Source organism: Anopheles maculipalpis, chromosome 3RL, assembly GCF_943734695.1.
Source record: "Anopheles maculipalpis chromosome 3RL, idAnoMacuDA_375_x, whole genome shotgun sequence".
NCBI lineage: Eukaryota > Metazoa > Arthropoda > Insecta > Diptera > Culicidae > Anopheles > Anopheles maculipalpis.
This window is the reverse complement of record NC_064872.1, coordinates 40,071,027-40,090,277: the sequence shown is the minus strand read 5'-3', so window position 1 is coordinate 40,090,277 and position 19,251 is coordinate 40,071,027. Positions and strand designations below refer to the sequence as shown.

Genomic DNA, 19,251 nt, shown 5'->3' with positions numbered 1-19,251 from the left:
GACCAAAGGAGCGAGACTCTCGTCGGAAGCTATGTATGAATTATTCTTTCCACTGTCCCGCCTTTCGAATATTCTCATTCCAACGCTGTCAAGTAATGTGACATTGAAATACACTTACAGATTCAGTTTCAATAGTTCGTTGTAGTAGTGTTTTATCTTCATCATGTATATTTATCTTCGTACGTAAACTTAGGCTTATTTATTTTAGCAGTTTTGTATCAGTTAATGCATTTATAAACGAATGCCGTTGATCGTCTCTCGGAACAAAGAAAATAACTGAAGAAATATTAAAACAAATTTATTGCGCTTAAAAAAAAAACATTTCTGCAATAGGTCCAAATAATGAAACATTGTTTTGAAAACACCATTTCTTATATGTAATTAATAAAATAAATCCATGAAGACAAGTAAAACTAAATAACATGTTTCATCTATTTTTCTCTTACAGATATGTTGTCATGATTGTCATGGACCGATAACAAAACAGTATGTGTGATTCCGTTGTGATATTTCAGAGCATTGTTTTTGGTAATATTTTGTTATTTTTTAGAGGTGATGGCAGTAAAGCATTGAAGTGAAGTGATTTATATGAAGTGAATTATTAATTTCAACCAAAAGGATATTTTCAAACAATGCAATGGTTTAAGTTGATGCTTCAAACAATGAAAATTTGTTAGATGAAGAGACAATTGAGTCCCAACATAAAACCCACCGACTGGTCAATGTCGCTGAAAGTGACTTACGGGTGGCCTAATGTGTAGCTTTGTGCTGTTCCCACTAAAGGGATACTGTTCAACCGGCACACATACGCCCTACTACACACGTACAAACACATACTCCAGATAGTAACGGCTACTGCGCGAGTCGTAAACATGAGGATAACAACAGCGACATTGTTTCCATTATTTATCGGCTTGTTCGGCTTGGTGGAGAACGTAATTGGTCTCAAAGTGAATAAGGATCACCAGCACCAGCGACAGCTCTCAGGTGGTCCGCTCGACAGAGGTCGAGCCGGTTATTCGTCGGTAAACGACGATTTCGGCTACATTTCCGATGCCATGCTGCCGGATGTACATGGCGACAGTACCAGCTTGCTCGGTGCTACTATGTCAAAGGGCGCCACCAGTGCTGCCGGTGGTCCACCATTCAAATCGGATGTCTCCACTAGCTTGCCAGCTTTCTCCGGGACCGTTACCAACGCAAAACCGATGCACGGCGGTGCCGACGACCGGTACGAAGAAGAAGAAGAGCCGGACGAAGACGATGGATACGAGGATGGGGGCGAACTATTGGGGAACTTCGATGAAGACAGTCGAGCTACCGAGGATCGAGCTCCGAGTGAGAATAAGCACGACTCGCTGGACTATACCGACAACATTGAGGTAGCCGCCATCGATCAGATCGAGAGCTTTGGAGCGGGAAATGACGGGACTCCGCTTCCGGTGTTTCTAGTCGAGCCAAAGAGCACTTATGTAATGAAAAACCGACCAGCCAAGCTGTACTGTAAGGCGTCACATGCACTGCAGGTACGACAGAGTTACTTTACTGAAATTTATGGTACAAAACCGTTAGTCTTAACACTTAAAGCATACGTCACATTTGAACATTCTTATCATGCATCCAAATCATGTCTCGCAAACAACGCAGACCAGCATGGGAAGATCAAATAATCTGAGCAGTAGAATTCGACCACTTTTAATTTTCCGTTTTTCCCTTTCTCCACAGATCTCATTCAAGTGCAGCGGAAGTACAAAACCTCCAACGGAGAAAGAACACCACACCGATCCGCACAGCGGCGTTCAGCTGCAAGAAGCCACGGCCACCATCACTCGTGAGCTGGTAGACGAGTTCTTCGGCAAAGGTTCATTCAAATGTGAATGCCGTGCCTACTCGTCCCGCGGCCATGTGAAGACGCAACCGGTTACGATCCAAGTGGCAAGTAAGTGTTAATTACCGACTGGTTACCATTTCTCTTCTGCAGGGAGCGGAGCATGAATGATACTCAATAAAAGTTGGTTATTTATTAACTTCATGCTCATTACATCCCATTCTACAACCACGAGTATCAAGAGAAAATGTAAAATGTACTCCATTCGTAGGTACTTTATTTAAAAGCTAGGGTTTTATTCCATTTGCCGGAAGATTAATGCCGAACAAAACAAATTCATTGGAAGTTCGAAATAATTTATATGAATTATAGTTCAACATTACATGAAATGACGGTGCTTGTCACTCTTATATTTTACCAATTGGAGCAACTTTTTCCACAATTTATTTCAATTTTCTGTTTTCTCTGCACTCATGCAATTTCCATTGTCCCTAACCAACGCGTGTGATCCCGCAAGCTAAGCGTACATTTTACTCCGGAGTGCATTAAAGTCATTGACTAAGCTACGCTTTTAACAACCACTCCATGATCTCAGGTTACCTTCAATCTATATTCCATTGCTGGTAAAATTATCTTTCCGTCGTCTTTCAGTTTCCAGTCGATCGATATGGCACATAAATTAGTGGATTGAGATTTAAATCGAAAGCTTCTTACATATTCATTCAGGAGCTAAAAACAAGTTTCTTTAAAGCATGTTACTTTGCTCGGAAAGCGTGCCCGAAGTTGAAGTGAATGTTTCAATCCTGTTTTCTCTTCCCAAAGTACGATTGAAAGCAAAAACACCAGATTGAGTCTTGTTAGGTATCGGGCAAATATCAGAAATCAATACAAAGGAACTGCATTTTTTGGAATGGAATTAATCGAGCAAATGTGTTAACATCGTGCATGATGTATTGCACAGTTTCCTTCTCAAAATGCAATAAAAGTGATTAAGTTTGCCTCAGATTTGCTCTATAAAAAATTGTGTTTTATATAAAATTTTTATCTATTTTGCATTCTCATTCACAGCTATTAAGAAACAAATTAGCATTTCACCAAAGATCCTGCGCGTTGCATCAGGCGGTCGAGCAGAACTGGATTGTATAGCTAATGCAACACCTGCAGCGAAGGTCGAGTGGCGAAGAAACGGTGTCCCGGTAAAACACAATCCGCCTTTTGTAGTACTGACCGAGAGCTCTCTACTAATATCTCGAGTAGACTTGCAGGTAAGATCGAACTTAATATATCATAATCATTTTCCAACATCCCATCTTGTGGCGTCTTCCCAGATCTTGACACATTCTTAAATCATATGCAATCATTCCTCACCAAATGCGAGGTATTCCAAGTTTTCAAACTCATTTCTCTTTCTATAACGGTTTGATTTGTATTTGATGAGGATTTTTTTTTTAATCGTAGGACATGGCCAATTATACATGTGTAGCTGAAAATATTGCTGGTAAACGCGTGTCTGAACCAGCGTTAATCGTAGTTTACGGTAAGTTTAAGCGTTCTTCATTTCACACCCAATATCATACTTTTAATTTTTCAGATCAAATTCTCAACACAAACTAAATCTATTTAGGTTGTTATTTAACTGATAAATAATAAAAAATGAAACCCATATTCACTTGCTGTTTTATTTAACTTCATAGTGGATGGAGGCTGGAGCCAATGGAGCCCTTGGACGGATTGCAAATGTTCCGGTCATCCTAAGCAAGGCAAGAAACGGACGCGTTTTTGTAATAACCCAGCACCAATCAACAATGGAGCATCATGTCAAGGAACAAGTACAGAGTCTTCCGACGATTGTTTACCGTGTGTTAGTAAGTTAAGGACATTTATTTAAATTTGTTGCTTTAGTCGTCAGCAACACTGAAAAACTAATTTGCTTCTCAACCAGTTTTTAAATCTTTTTATTTCGAGTGTAAAACAGCACATTCAATAATTGTAATTTAACTTAATTTGACATCATCATTAAAAAACGAAATTGTTTTCATTTACAAGTTTTTAAATTCAATTGATAACATTACGCTGGATTTATATTCAAAATTCGCATATACCCAGCCTCTAAGAAAATATTTCATTTGCTCGACGGATTGCTGTTTGTGCGAGCTGTTGAAAATGTTTCCCTCGGCAAGCATTTGACACGAACATACAAAATCAACTACAACGCACCATTCAGCTGTATTCAAGCTTAATTTTATTTGACTACATTTGCATAATTCAATTGCAGTCGGACGATGGTCGAGTTGGTCCGAGTGGAGTGACTGTAGCCAAGACTGCACCCAGATTCGGCAGCGCTTCTGTATCGGAAGCTCTTCAGCTGCTCAAATATCTTCATTCGGGAGTGTTTCGGTCACCACAGCTGCCTTACCTACCAACAGTTCCACAGCTGAAGCATTTGCTATCGACAATGGAACCATCGTCAGCTGTGTCGGAAAGAGCCAACAGTCCATCAAATGCTCCGATGGAATGTGCAATAACAAACCCCTAGGTAAGTACCAAATGGAAATGATTATTTATGTTTAAGTTACTGAGTACTTTTAGTAAGTTACAATACCTTTTGTAATAATAAATAACATATACTAAAGGAAATGGTAGGAATGCAAGCATTAAGCGTTGCAGGCTTCCTATTTGTGACTGTTCCAGCTGAACTGTTTAATTGTATATACACTATATTTATTGTTTGTTGCTAAAATGGAGGCGATGTCTTGAATAGAATCACATATTTGGCTGCCAAGTTAGAATCAGTTTTAGCACCCAAACCCGAATAGCATATGCGTGATATGCTCCAAAGCTAAATCATCAGGTTTTTCGCTCAATCATAATTTCCATCAAGAATTGTTATTGTGGAAGCAAAATGTGCTTACAATAAATACTGCCAATCCTACTCCAAACATCTACTGATACTTTAAAGAGCTCGTTTTTGTCAATAACCCGCTCGTTAACTGCCTAGATGACATGCAAATGAGTTCATTTATTGTGTAGAAAACGTATCCACCCACTCTCAAGTATGTTTCTTCGCCAACTCCAACAGCAACTCTTTACTGACTGAAAGCCGAATACTTCATGAAGTGCTCGACCAAAGATAGAGGAGTTTATTTTGAACAAACTTCGTATGTTATTTGCTGCTCATAGAACCTCCCCCCCATTTGTAGACTTGCTTATTGCAGCAAGCATAGTGCTACATTGCACTTGTTACGTGTCTGTTCAGCATCAGTGTTCTCAAGACGATTTAGAACATAATACGACTTATATCTCCACTTTTATGAAATGATGTGGAGGAAATGCCAGATGGTTCGGCTATCCATTCTGACCATTTTGTCGCTCAAGTGCGTTATTTGGCATGCATCAGATAGTTTAGGTAGTGAATTCAATTTGACCACTTTTCAGAATACACTTGCTACAGAACCATGAACGAAACTTCGTATTGCAAAAAGAAAAGCTTTTCAGCTTCACTCGTAATTCAAATTTAACGACTACTGCCGATCTTTTTTGAAGCAATAAAAATCTAAAACTCTCTTAAATAGATCTCCGAAGTTAATAACCTGTTCAAAACTGTATTTCTTGGCCAAATTTAAAACACGATCAACTGTTTTAGTTTACTTGCTTTGCGTTCTAGAAAGTTCCTGTAGATAAAAGAATGATTTGATGTGAGCTCTGAGAATTGTTCACAAACACACCCACCAGGCATCGATTAATTTGAATGGCAGTTTACTAGTGACACGCTGACACGCCTAACGTCATTCAAATATGCCTACCATATCAACTCCAAGACAAAGTCAAACAAGAGATCAATTCTAACTTCAAAACTAGCTATACTACAACTATAACAATAAACGTTAAAGACCTAATTCGATCTAAATGATGCACACATAAAACACTTTACATGAAAATTAATCGCTACATACACAAACATATTGATTGATAGAGTTCTTCTTTAGTTTAGAATTCGTTTTCGACTCCACCATCGATGCACGTGACACCGTTAACTACATAAAATGTATATTTCTCTTGTTCGTTTGTCGTCAACCGTGAGGGCATCATTAATTATCGGTGGAACTTCACCAAGAAGAAATTGATGGCAAAGTGTCTTCTGGGCATGGAAGCACGGAGACTCTCTTTCTCTCTCACACACACTTTTCTTGGCTTAACGATCTCTAAGGTCCTCCTCTTGGCTTAACGATCTCTGAGGTCACGCCGGCCATCGAATGGCTTACTAGACTTGCCGATAACACGTAATTGGATAGATAGTCCTCAAGTCCTGTATGGGCGTTAGGTCCGGATGAGATTCGATCCCCGATCCTGCCATTTGAAGATCGATGCCGCTGTCGCCTACACCACCAGGCCGCTGTTTTGTTCAGAATGCCTTTCATTCCAATTTTTCTTTGGGGTCATTAAGATTATAAACCACAAATGTAAATGTAGATTAAGTGAATAACACATTTGCTTACAAACTACAGAACATATTTTTATAATTGATCTCAAACGAATGATATGATTGAGCTCTAACTAAAAAAAACAGGAGATCACAGATCATATCTTGACGCACTGTTTAGTCAATCCTTTTCGATCGTGCTATCTCAACTGATTCTGATAGATATGTTTCACAAAATATTTAAAAAAACAACAAAACAAATGCAAAATCAAAGATATTATCATTAACGATTATCAAAAGCGATGAAATGATAACATTTGAATCAAACTAAACTATCAACTTTACCATTAATGGCGGGCGTATGGCTTCAACTTTTTCGTTGATGATGCTCGCCTATTTAGTCGTTGCAGATAACAGCCGAAAGGGCGAATCCACATTGATATTCGAAGAAGGGCGTACAATCCTACCGAAGATTGTACGCAGAGAAAGGACGCAAAATACCAGATGGAGATTTATCTTATCTACAACCCATCAGTAGACTGACAGCGAACATTGGCCCTCCAAAATGTCCGACGAGCTGGAAGCCAAATTACGACAACGAATTCCCATTAGTGTCGCCACAGACTATTGCCGAACCAATCGACATCTACTATTGCATGTCCAAAATGTGCATTACTACTGATACACCGATGCAATTGAATTAAACAGTTCCATTTGTCACACGATGCGAAAGAAGCTACTTTTCCGATGACTTTCTCTTTCCGTTGTATTTTCTTACCTATGGGACCACAAAACTTCATACATCTTCTCAAAACGGTACTCGGTAACATTTCGTTGCACCGTCGATCATATCCACATTAGTCAACACCTGGCATACTGCATTCATTATCGTTAAAAGTTGATGCTGTGTCAGTTTTATGTGTCCAAACGGGAAGCTATAAATTAACTTTTCTCCCACTGGATGAAGCATACAGATGTGATGCTACTTAAATTCCACGACGTTGTAGTTCCAGTGTGTTAGCTGACACGATCATGGTCTTCACTCATCTAGCATGCTCCCGTTTTTATGCCCAGTTGCGGATGGTGTCCGATCCGGATACAGTCGATCGGGAATGAAATCGAGCGATACTGTGCTGATTAGCTCAAAACATGCTACTGTGGTGATTGCAATTGGATACAGTCAGCAAAAGAGCTCACGATATTCAGCAAATCTTGAGAAACAGCACACTTTCTACTGGTCATATGAAACTTCCGCATTCATATTTGTATCATAAAAAATAAACTTGTTCAAAAATGCATCAACAACAAACTGATCTGATCCAATTTATTTCTTTTAGAGTGACTTCATTGGCTATCACTCATCACCATCTACAATAGGACATCAAGTTGATTTTCATGCCAATCCGATGCTTCAAAAACTGCATCATCTATTTCTAAAGCTATAAAACTAAACCTTTTCTCCAAAATTTCATCACCAATCGTTCACCGAAGTCTCAACAATTCCACCCCATTATAATCGGTGATAGAACTGGTGTGGAAATGCTCGAGGAAATGCACTCATATTTATGGTGTATCTTTTACGATCGTAGAAACAAATCCAATCTCAGATCGCTCATAGCCGCTTTGACTCGCATGTGAAGTAGCACGTGCTCCACACTTTTGAATAGTCTTGGCTTAAAGCAAAGGGCAGATTGATTTAAATGACATGAAACCACTTACGAAAAAGAGTCGCTTTGAGGATAGTCGGAATGACATATAAATTTTGAAAGGAACCATAGAAAATGAAATAGACTGCTAGTTGTGTTTTTGTGTATAAAACCATAACGTCGTTGAATACTGTGCGAATGAGGAAAAAACTTGTAAAACCTATTATGGTCTACCGATATTGATTTTAGTACTTTAGTAAAATCTGTATCTCGAATTTAGTATGACACAACAGTTGGAGTTTGCACAGGAAAACAAAACCCCTGATTAATAAACAATTGATCAACCTAAGAGCTTATTCTTCTTCGCGTAACGCTCCAACTTTTCAATCATATTCACTTCTAGTTGTGTGTGAATGTACAATGAATAAAACAAATAAAGATAGGAGTAATTTATTCCAAGGCACATCATCCTAATGCCGCGTGTATTTAACAAGCATATGACACACCCTTTATTGAGCTAACAAACACGAGAAAAGCAACGGCAAAGTTATGATTGGACTCATGCACGTAGCATACTACAGATTTGCTGTGAATCTTGTGCAACGATGATCGTGATGACGGCGGTAGTGGTGAACATTTCAGATGGGCTTGGTCGACTCGCTGGCAGAGCCTAAGGTACTCTTCAACATTTGCGATACGTTTCCTAAGCACCATGTTTAACGATATTGTGAAAGATGTGTCAATTCATTCGTACCGCTTCCGTCCAGCTTCTGTACGGGCATGTCACCATGCCAGCGTCCACGAAAGCCTCTTTGATTTATCGCCATTCTTTCGCCGGCAGGTAAAGTTGGTTGTAAAAAGATTTATTTTTCTAAACCCAGATTTGGTCGTTTGATGTATGGGATGCAAGAAAACTGTTTTTAAATTTTCCGAATTCAATTCCATCGGATTGTTGTAATCTAAACGAGAATTGGAACGAAATTTACTGGGAGATTATCATGATTTATGTGATTGTGTAAGATTCTGTTTACACGTGCTACAATAAAGCTATAATACGTGAAACTGATTACAAATGACAATCTTTCAAGGATATCTTCAAGATCGAAGCAGTGAGTAACAGAAAGCATCTATTAAAATTTGTCCAAACTTTACCGTTGAGTTCCTCATAATGAAAGGTAACTTATATCATGCATACAGCATAATTGCTATGCTTCTGCGATACGTGGCATGTTCTTCCTCTACTTCTGGCCACTAACAATTTTGAAAACCTGCATGACATGTGACTTGTAACTCCCCAACATAAAACATCACACTGACTGGCTGGTAAAGTAATTATACGCACGTCTGGCACGCTCGACTTACGATGCGCACGTGTCGCTACGATGTCACGTCACTTGAGCGGCATTCCCCAGATTTATTTTGTTAACCGCCTCACCATTTCCGGCACTTGAGGATTTGCACCGTGTAACAAAACCATTGGTTTAAATATAAAAATGCAGCGGCGTGTACATTTATGGCATTTTGTGCCTGCACACAAGAGTGATGAAGCAGGAACTTGAGTTTCTTTCTTACATAAACTATAAACTTGTAATGCTTTATATACATTTCATACGAACGTGTTTTTCAATCTACTATAATTATATTTTTATAGCTGTCCTTAAAGCATATGGTTAACAATACGGACAGGCCATTCTTTGTGATAAATAATAGAATTCCGTTATTAAAATAATGGCGTTATATCTTGTTTCACCCCTCAATGATTATTAACTGAGCAAGTTCAACAAACGATTAAAAAGAATCGAACCCACATGTGGCTTTCAAGCAGCCTAACTTTAATTTCAATTCATCATCTTAACCAGCTCCGATCGATTAACGCCTCGTCGTAGGGTCTCTGGCGTTTCCAAAATTGCTCCATGTTTCCGATTAACAGTCTTTGCACAATAGATTGCTTTGTCACGTCTCAAGACGTCCAGCTGCGACTAAATTACCTCCACCACTGGTTGTTCAACAAAACGCGAACACTCCATCCATTGGGTGAGAAGATACTGAAACAGCTGATTTATGAGGCTGTCGACGAAGAGAAGTAAAGCAAACGCTATTCGATGGGCAGAATCATGTAACCAGCTCCACAATGCATGCGTCTCATACTAGCCCTTTAGCGAAATAATTTAATCTCAACCGTTTAATCAATCGACACAGGTATAAGCCAGACAGCTAACAGTCTATTATTGTTTATTACCGTTCAAAACTGTCCAGCGGAGCGTAACGGTTGTGTCTGGAAAAGTTACGGTACAGCAGCATGCCTCAGAACTATGCAGCGTCTTGAATGACAAGGCTCCCAAAGATGGTCGACTCCGTGGGTGACCTTTGACAACTCGCCACGGCTGTAAATCGGGTTTGAAAGACAGGCCAGAAAATGAACCAAACAGGCCCCGATTCTTTATTAATGTGTCGTTTTTCGTGTGGGTGGTGGTCAACGGTTAGGGTCTCTGTTGTTTCTTTACTTTGAAGATGGATTTTTATTGTTTCGTCTTCGTCTAATAATGTAGAGGCTAACTTTGCTTGTTTGTTTTTCGATTTTTTTTCTCATGAAACATTAAAAGCTTACTTGTAATAAAATTTTATACATGAATCTTTATCATTCTCTCATACATTTTGCAGCATATTGGACGATGATACATAACATTAAACAAATATTTAAAAAAGCATTCAACTATGCTTCCTGTTATGGAATATAATAAACCTGTGATGATTGCTGCGAGTTCCTTTCAGTGGAAATGTTCTACTGTTGGGGTTCACACAGTACCTGTCACCTTTCATTTCCTGCGCTTTCAACCAGCGAAGTTGTCATGGCACAAGATGGTACAATAATGTTGTCATAAACTGCTGCTGCTTGTTATTGAATCCAGATACTTTTCCTGCTTTCCTTAGGCTGCCTTTTAATTGCCAACGAGTGATTGCACGCTACATATCCAACAGCCAACATCAGTGCGTCTATCCATTTCTCCCTTTTGTGCTATTTTTAATTCGATTGCTACCATGCTGCTCCAACGTGAAAGCAGAAATGATGTCTTTTTCTTATGTTTCCAATGTGGCTTGCTTCCTGTACGCTTGTCGTTAGTGTGGAAGGGACATTTTTATTAAAGGAAACAGAATTCTGCCTGAAAGGAAACAAGAAAAACTAAAGTTTTTTTTAATCAATATTATATACATTAAACTAAATTGATTATGAAAACTGTGTTTTTCGTGGCACATGTTAATTCTAAAAAAAATAAGGTTTTCTAAATATTCAAATAGTCTACCTTACTCCGCATCGCTAACTATTAAGACTGTGAAAGTTGTAGAAACAGCTGTACATCTGATTCCAAAATTTAGTTGTTTCATTTTTCGTATTTATATCTTTTTTGCCTTACTGTTCTTTTAATTGCAGATTCTAACTGGCTCGCGTATCTATGTGTTTCCTTGTTTGCCGCCATTTGTATTGCAACAGTTTTTGGAGTCTTCAAGTTTATGAGGAGAAAGAAAACGATTCCTGCATATAGTTTGGCCCATTCAGGTAAGCAAAAGAAAGAGATTTGAGCAAAGTATATTGAGTATTTAATTTATTTACGGAGACTTAGGGTACTTCAACTCACATATGCTACTTTAAATATTATGTTTTACATTACTGCTCTCTAATATGCTCTTCCAAAAATGATGATTTTTTTGGAAAACAGCACATCTCTTATGTAAATGTTCCAAACAATTTGCTTTTTTTTTGGAGCAAAGCCCTTTTTGCTATTTATTATCTATCAATTAACTCCTTATACACGTTAAACGGTCTGGCCGTTTTTCGGTGAAAAAAATCACCTTGTTATATCGCTTCTTATCCCAAAACCTACCGTAACTTGACGAAAAAACAGTTAAATTAACTGTGCCATATTTTTTTTTTTTTTCGTTGGTCTTGAACAACCCTTTGCATTTCGGTCAAATGCTAATCGAATTTACGCGATGGTTACACCTCAAGTGTTGTTGTTTTTGTTATGCTAATGACGTTAATCCCTCGACCTTCAAAAAGCAGGCATGGTAGTGTACAGCATCAAAGCCGACAACAAGTGTGTGTGTGTTTTTTTTTGCAGTATTTTGATATTACTTTACCAACGGACAAGATGTTAAATCAAGTTCTTTAACACCTACGACGTTAACCCGGTTTTCACGAGGAGTGGAGTAAAATGATTAACGATGGTTTGGCAGTTGTCAAAACCTTTCAAAACTTAAACGCAATCATTAGCTAGCGATACGAAAATAGCTTCACGATGCAGTGTGTGCCAGACTAACAAATAGTCCATTTGAGGGTGTTGGAAGTTATACTTCATTACGGTTATTGTAAGCCATGTTCGTTTAAAGCTACCAAACATTTCATCACATGTTCGAAGCACTCAAATGGTTTTTCTTTATTTACTGTTCTGACTTTCTGGCTTTCTGAATTGTTTCAAATTATTTCTGCAACTATATTAGAGACACATACTCGCCATTTGTACACAAATCCATAGTCAGTATGTACGGTTGTCTATGTTTGTTTAAAAAAGAGAAGTTCATTGGAAATTCGTTATAAAAATGTCACAAATCTTCATTCTCCAACAACATTCAACGTTACAAAGATGTTCACAAAAATTTTAAGGTGACTATCCGATTACGGAGGCTGTTGTTGAGGATTAAAATTTGTGTTCATTAATTGCAAATTGCTTCGATGCATTATCTAGCACCTGAAAACGTAAGTGGCCCTTTGTAAGCTGTTTGCTCTATTGCATGTTTAACACGGAAGATGTGTTGGTTGGAGTTTTTGTGCGGCAGCTTTAGAATTTTTAAGATTATATGTTTTCCCACAGATTTGTTGCTGCACTTACCCTCTCAATAATAAACATCATTTTGAAAATTCAGTCCATTAGAAATATGTTGCGAAATTCGAACATTACTTACGAAAATCAGAAAGACGTCTTTTGTTGAAAAAAAAACTTTTTTCTGTTTTTATTCCGTTAGAACGGTCTGGCCGTATCGCTTCGTCTATAGTATTTTAATATAAAAAAATAAAATACATCCTTCTTGTAATTCTAAAGCACGAAAGATAAGAAAGAAAACACGTAAAAAACAAAAAAAAACTCAATTTCTCCAAGAACATTTCATGCTTGCGACGCTAATTACTTTTGTTCGGTGCGGTTCGGAGCATCATTTCGGTGATTACTCGCTCGGTGTAATTAACCTTTTTACATCGGGTCAACCTCCATCAGCGCCAGTTGCTTCCAGCCTCTTATAGCTGCAATTGTATAAAGAACTGTTAGTTGTAATTTATTACAACGTTTAATAATTTAGTTTTATATTATTCCAAATAATATTGAATGAATGCTTATATACCAAAGCCATCAATTTTTTTGCGTATAGTAACAAAATCTTTCTTTCTTCATTTTGTTCTTTATCTATTTGCAGACCTTCAGAGCCATTATTTCACCTACGAAAGTAAAAAGGTAAACCAATGCAATCCCGATCTGACGCAAAACACGGGACCAATAGATTACGAATACCCGCTTACAGAAATTCTGCAACGAAATTCATCCAAGGATCACAATCGTCCTCACCACAGCATGTTGCACTTTCAGCATGGTAGCAGTCTCGTCACTACTGAAATGGATGAAATCGGAATTCATCCACAGAACCGTTTGCAACGAGTGCCAAACGATGGGTTTCAACCGTTACTGCCTTTACCCCGTCCCAATTCGGATCATTATTACGATGAGCCTTGTATATACAATAAAACACAACTTCCTAACGGTTCGTAGTGTGTTTTTAATTCTGTAGATTTAAGGAAATCGAAAGAAAGTTTTAAAAACATGTCTCTGCTTTGTAACAAACAGGTATTGGTTATGTAATTCGTATATCACAATATTACAAAAACAATTCCAACTCCTCTATACAATTAACTATAGCTATTATTATATAGCTACAATTAACTAAATTTATAATAAACTCGCATAGAAGAAGGCTACGTTTTCCCTAGGATTCTTTTTAAATAATTGCTATCTTTCATGGCAGCTTGCAATGCTGAGTTAGCTGCCTAATGTGTACACACCAAACACCCAACCAATTAGCAACATCTGTCAAACTAATTTAAATTATGACTACCTTATTAAGCTTTTCAATATGTTCTCCTACAAGATCTCTCAATGTTTCCAACATAAACACTACTTACCTTAACTAGAACAGATCTGTTCATCCATTTGTTGCTCTTCGACAACGCGACCCAGAGCACACAGTCTTTCAACAAATTAGTAATAAAATTCCAAAGAATTCAAAATATCATGTTTATAATTTATGAACCTTCAAAAGAAGGCCACCACTACGATGTTCTTGATTTATTTACGATGATACACTCTTGTTGTCTTCTGTTGGCCACATTTGCTTATGTGGTTGGTACAGTTTGGGACATCCTAAGGCTGTGATCACGCTTGCGATTCGCTCACCGATCTCGGGGCATTTATCATCTCCGAGGACCGTGACATAATTCATAAATACCCACAAAAAAAAAGATTTGTAGCGATGAGACATGTGAGTAAATTAAAAGAGATTCTTCGATAGGGTCCAAAGATTCTATGGGTAGTTTAATTCTAACCAGATGTACACGAATCGGTTCGTCATTTTATGTTATGCGTTGTTTATAAAAATATATCCTCTCTTCAACCACACCATGGAAACCTAAGTTTATGTTTTAGAATGGCAAAATCTTTTGATGTTGTATCAATTTTCATCAATCTTTTCACAAGACAAAGTTATTTATACTTCTCTAATCCTATACATAACAACCTTCGAGCTTATTAACTCATTGAAAAGATCTAATGCAATCTAGATGCTTACGTGTAAAAAGCTAGCTACAAACTACTTCTCTTTAAACTTGAGATATCATCGTTTTTTACCAGAGAGATCACATCTCTTCACCGTTGGTGGAAAAATTAAAATCCATTGCACACGTTTCGTGTCCATCAATCAACTGTACGGCCAACTTTAACGGACGAGTAATAATAGAGTACAGTTTTTGGGTACGTTTTGTTGAGAAGCGTCTACGAACCTTAAATCCTTTTGGGCAATTTTGGGAGAAGCGGATCAATAGCAGGATACGTAGTCAAAAATCTGTACATGATCAAAATAATCTGTTAACAATGGCTGCCTTTCAATGAAGACAAATTTTGACCTCCGTCCGAGATGGTAGAGATCATAGGGTATGTGACCGATTCGCTTCGAAATAAGCCATAGGCCTCGAATGATAGGGTTGGCTCGCTGATGTGTGCAGCAGTAACAAAGTAAGTATTATTTCAATTACCGCTCGTGCATTAAACTCGTAGCCTATGTCTTGAAAATGAGTCTATTGTTTATTGCATCTTACACAGTTTGAGCATGAGCCAAAACCCATGCCTCACGGATATGTTACGTGGCCCGTAAATGATGTAAGTAGGAATAAAACAAAAAAAACATAATAGTAAACCTTTCATCTGCATCTCAAGTAGCTGATCATAACAGGTAACGGATCAAGACAAACTCGATTCCTTGAGGATGATGAACGAATCCCTATCGTGTGGACATCTATTGTGGTGTCGGTAACCAAAACAATCTTTTTTTATTCATTATTTTCTTGGGTTAACTAACCTAACACCTAACATTGATGCAATAGTGTAATAGTTTACCAGACTTACCAGACTTTTCCCATGTCTCCTGTCATGGCAAAACCGATGCATTGTTTTAATTTAATTTGTCCTACTTAGAACACTTATCGCGTCACAATGCCGTACGGTCGTCGTCAGTTACCGATAGCGAATAAATATTTTCTGAACATTACGATTGTTTAATATCTTCCAGCAAAACACTTAAAGAGCTGGGAGAAATGTGCAAACCAACACCTTCAATACACCCATACCCGGAAGGTCAGTTAGGCCATTCTTTTGGTGCAAAGTACAAATTAACCTCCATGTCTCGTTGTGAATTCTTATCCTTACCGGTTTACCACTGGCGTTGGCGATGATGTTCGATTCTCACGACCCACGAGCAAGTTTCATCGCAATCATTTATCTTTCTTCCATTCCAGTGCACCGCGCCAAAATGTTCGCCGCACCTTACAACGTGAATTATGCACGCAATCGTGGTTTTATTTGCGTGAAATACCGCCCGATTTTCTGGTCACGGTATGAAGGCTAGCTATAAAAAATGAATCAGTGGAAAAGATTATCTGTTAAGTAATATCGGCTATAGCATAGCGGCCTAACATGAGCGCTAGTAACGCTTGTACACCGCGCCGGACGAGAACGGACGGCCAGATTTCAAAGTACCGTTGAAAAAGAGGATAAATCCATTTTCTCGATGTTCTTTTGTTGTTTTTCATTCTTGTACCAAGAATTCTACTCTGGCGTAGACCATTCCAGGACGGCTAGGGTGGATTACTTTTCCTAGAAAAAGGATCTTTTTCCATTATCGGTGAAATGGAAAAGAAATTTTGTTGCTTAAAAATTGTTTCGTTTTCAATTTCTTTAAGCTTGGATCGTTTCCAACCAATTTGTATGTTTTACTCTAAAATGTTTTATGTTGGAAAGGCTGGCCACAAATTTTCCATAAAAAGAGGTAAAGAAAGAAATTTTAAAACTTTAAATATCAGAACGAATAAATAAACGATAAATACAAGAAAATATTGAGAATATTAAAAGGTAAAAAACGTAACCGTAACTGATAAAAACAGATTAATTTTATTATTTTTATCTAAAAACCAAAACAATCCTTTTTTTCCAAATATGACTGCTTATGTTTCACATCCATAAATAATGCGTATCTAAAGGGACTATTTGATCGAAATTGAGTTTGGGTTATGCCAGATTAATAAGCCGCCCACTTAATTGCCTTGCTTCCACTCACGACGAATAAACCAGACGTGAATGACAACTTATTTTTAAACGTGCCGTGTCGCGCCTGGTATGGTTGATTTTATTCTTTTACTGTTTATTTGATCTACCTTTGGGATCTTTCACTAAAAAAACGAATTATTTTAACAGCACTGAGTCATAAAACTTAATTTAAAGCATTGATATCACCAACACAACTAACAAGTTTTGTTTACAATTGGTTGGGGCCGCCCCAAGATAGTTCCTACATACATTTATTAGGATTTTCTTGTATGATTATTACCTTGATAACGTGGTACATCGACTCATAAACCAAATATTTTATCGTGTTTTTATCATGTGTAAGCTTAGGCGACCGTCAACTCACATTCTGCTCGTAAACTACCTAAGAATAATGAAAAAACACGCTTACTTAGCTCATCCAACTCGATAATCAAACACTACCCAACTACTCATCATCAGCCATTAATCCCAGGCCAAGCTCCCACGAATTTGTAGAGCCAAAGAAGAAGAAGAACTACTCATCATTTCGAATCTCACCAATGGTTGATTTTATGGGAATGAATACGAGATTGAACACATGTGAAAAACATCCTCTTGTTTGCACATGTGGATGGTAGATATCGAATTCACATACGATTGATTGAATCGACACGCCAGACACTAATCTGTCAATCAAGCCGTTGTTTCATTCGCTTGGGTTTCGCTTTTCATTTACAGTTTGTTGACTTGCACTCTTGGCTATTCAATGCAAGATTTAAATATTTGATTGACAACATTATTGGCAGCATTATTCAAAGAGGATGGTCTCCTCGGCTTGCTAGTAGACGTCTTAATCAGAACCTAAACGAGAGTCATATTTCCCCGAGAACCACTCGACAATGGATGGAGATATTTATTTGTGAGTGTGTAACAATGAGATAAATTTACCAAGCCTCCACGCCAAGCAACAAAATACGAGAAATTTGACTCTGTAGGGAAAAACCCTCTTTCCGACAACACTCAAACGCCCATCCATTTTTGCACTGAATCTAATGCATTCAATAATTTAACTCAGCCCTCGTGGTGGTTAAAACAAGATGTTATTTGATTGATCTAAAAAACGAAATCTTGCCGAAGGCTCCAACGATAGAAACGTGCTCAATCGACAAAAAAGAAGCAACAACATTGCTGAAACGTTTACAAAATTCGATTGTAAAAGTGAAAAACTTTCTGTGTGATTTGAGATTATATTCTAATGGCAACAATTTGTGCCCAGTACTATAACTTCATCCATTTTCTTTCGGTTCCACCCCTCAACCAAGCATTTGAAAATCATCAAAATGTCACGTTCCAATTAACCATCACTAAAATGTTGATCTCAGTCTATTTATGCTTACTGATTTTAAAGACACCGCCTTAGATTACTGAGCAACTTCGCCTCCTTATTTATTGCTACATGTATTGATGTGCTTTAAAGTAAGGCCCTATTTAAATATAAAATGTTTCAAAACTGTCGACTTTTGAGAGCATGATTATTTGCCGCACCCATTGATTGCCACCGTTATTACTAGTTTTGCACTCTTGCATAATTTAATACAAGCAAATATAAGTACTGAGAGAATCCTGCATGAAACCATTTTCCTCGACATATTGTTTATCATCCAAATTCAATTTTCTGTGCATATTTTATCCGTATTTAACAAACATGTATAATGAACCCTGTAACTGATATCATAAGCTATTACAAAAGGGTTTTCTCAATATTTTGACAATTATCTTAATGTCTCTGTCGTTAACTACTGCATAATGCTATAGAAAACACTTCTGAACATAAAGGAATTTCTGTCTTTAGATGCAGAGATAAAGTTATTGAAATATTAAACTACTTTAAAATAATTTCATCTTGCTTCTTGCATTTTTCTTCTATTGTTGCTGGCTTTCTGAGTCTCATTCAAATCCAAAAACCGTCGAAAGCAAACAAACAACTTAATCGCTTTCCGATGCACGATTCAACACGATTGAATTGAACGTTTCCGTGGGTAGGGAACCGCCCTCTGAAGGAGACTGCAGCTAGCCCACCTACAAAAGCTTTTCTTCAGCTCGTGTGTGGTACATTGGATGGAAGATTAATTATTTTGCTCAAGACCCTTATTGTGCCGCACGGAATACACAAGCAACGGAACGCTTCGCAGACAAAATTGAATGTTTGGTTCACATCCATCATTGAGACGTACCATTCTTTCCATCTTTTGATGTAAAAATTTCAAACAATTAAAAAATCATAATAACAATTCTCTTTGACGTCTCCGAATTGGCTTTGTTGGCTATCTCGTGGGTGTACCACCCATCACTAGAACAGGCAAATATTTCGGGTAACGAATTTCAACCAGGTAATGCCGGTTTACACTTGCGCAGCTACTGCCTTTATCGCTATACCTTCTCAAAGATCAAATCATAAGAAAA

At 37.8% G+C, this 19,251-nt stretch overlaps 2 protein-coding genes across 2 annotated transcripts in view; both read left to right on the top strand.

Moving 5' to 3' along the window:
- The window catches only part of LOC126565731 (protein brawnin), a 402,985-nt gene that overhangs the window by 65,619 nt on the left and 318,115 nt on the right, over positions 1-19,251 (top strand). The gene's annotated exons all lie outside the window — the stretch shown is intronic.
- LOC126564242 (netrin receptor unc-5-like) lies at positions 720-13,707 on the top strand. The gene is made up of 8 exons (XM_050221231.1): positions 720-1,526; positions 1,726-1,939; positions 2,897-3,093; positions 3,287-3,365; positions 3,523-3,693; positions 4,104-4,364; positions 11,325-11,450; positions 13,358-13,707. Exons 1-8 carry the CDS (start codon positions 873-875, stop codon positions 13,705-13,707), a joined length of 2,052 nt encoding a protein of 683 aa, XP_050077188.1. The 5' UTR covers positions 720-872.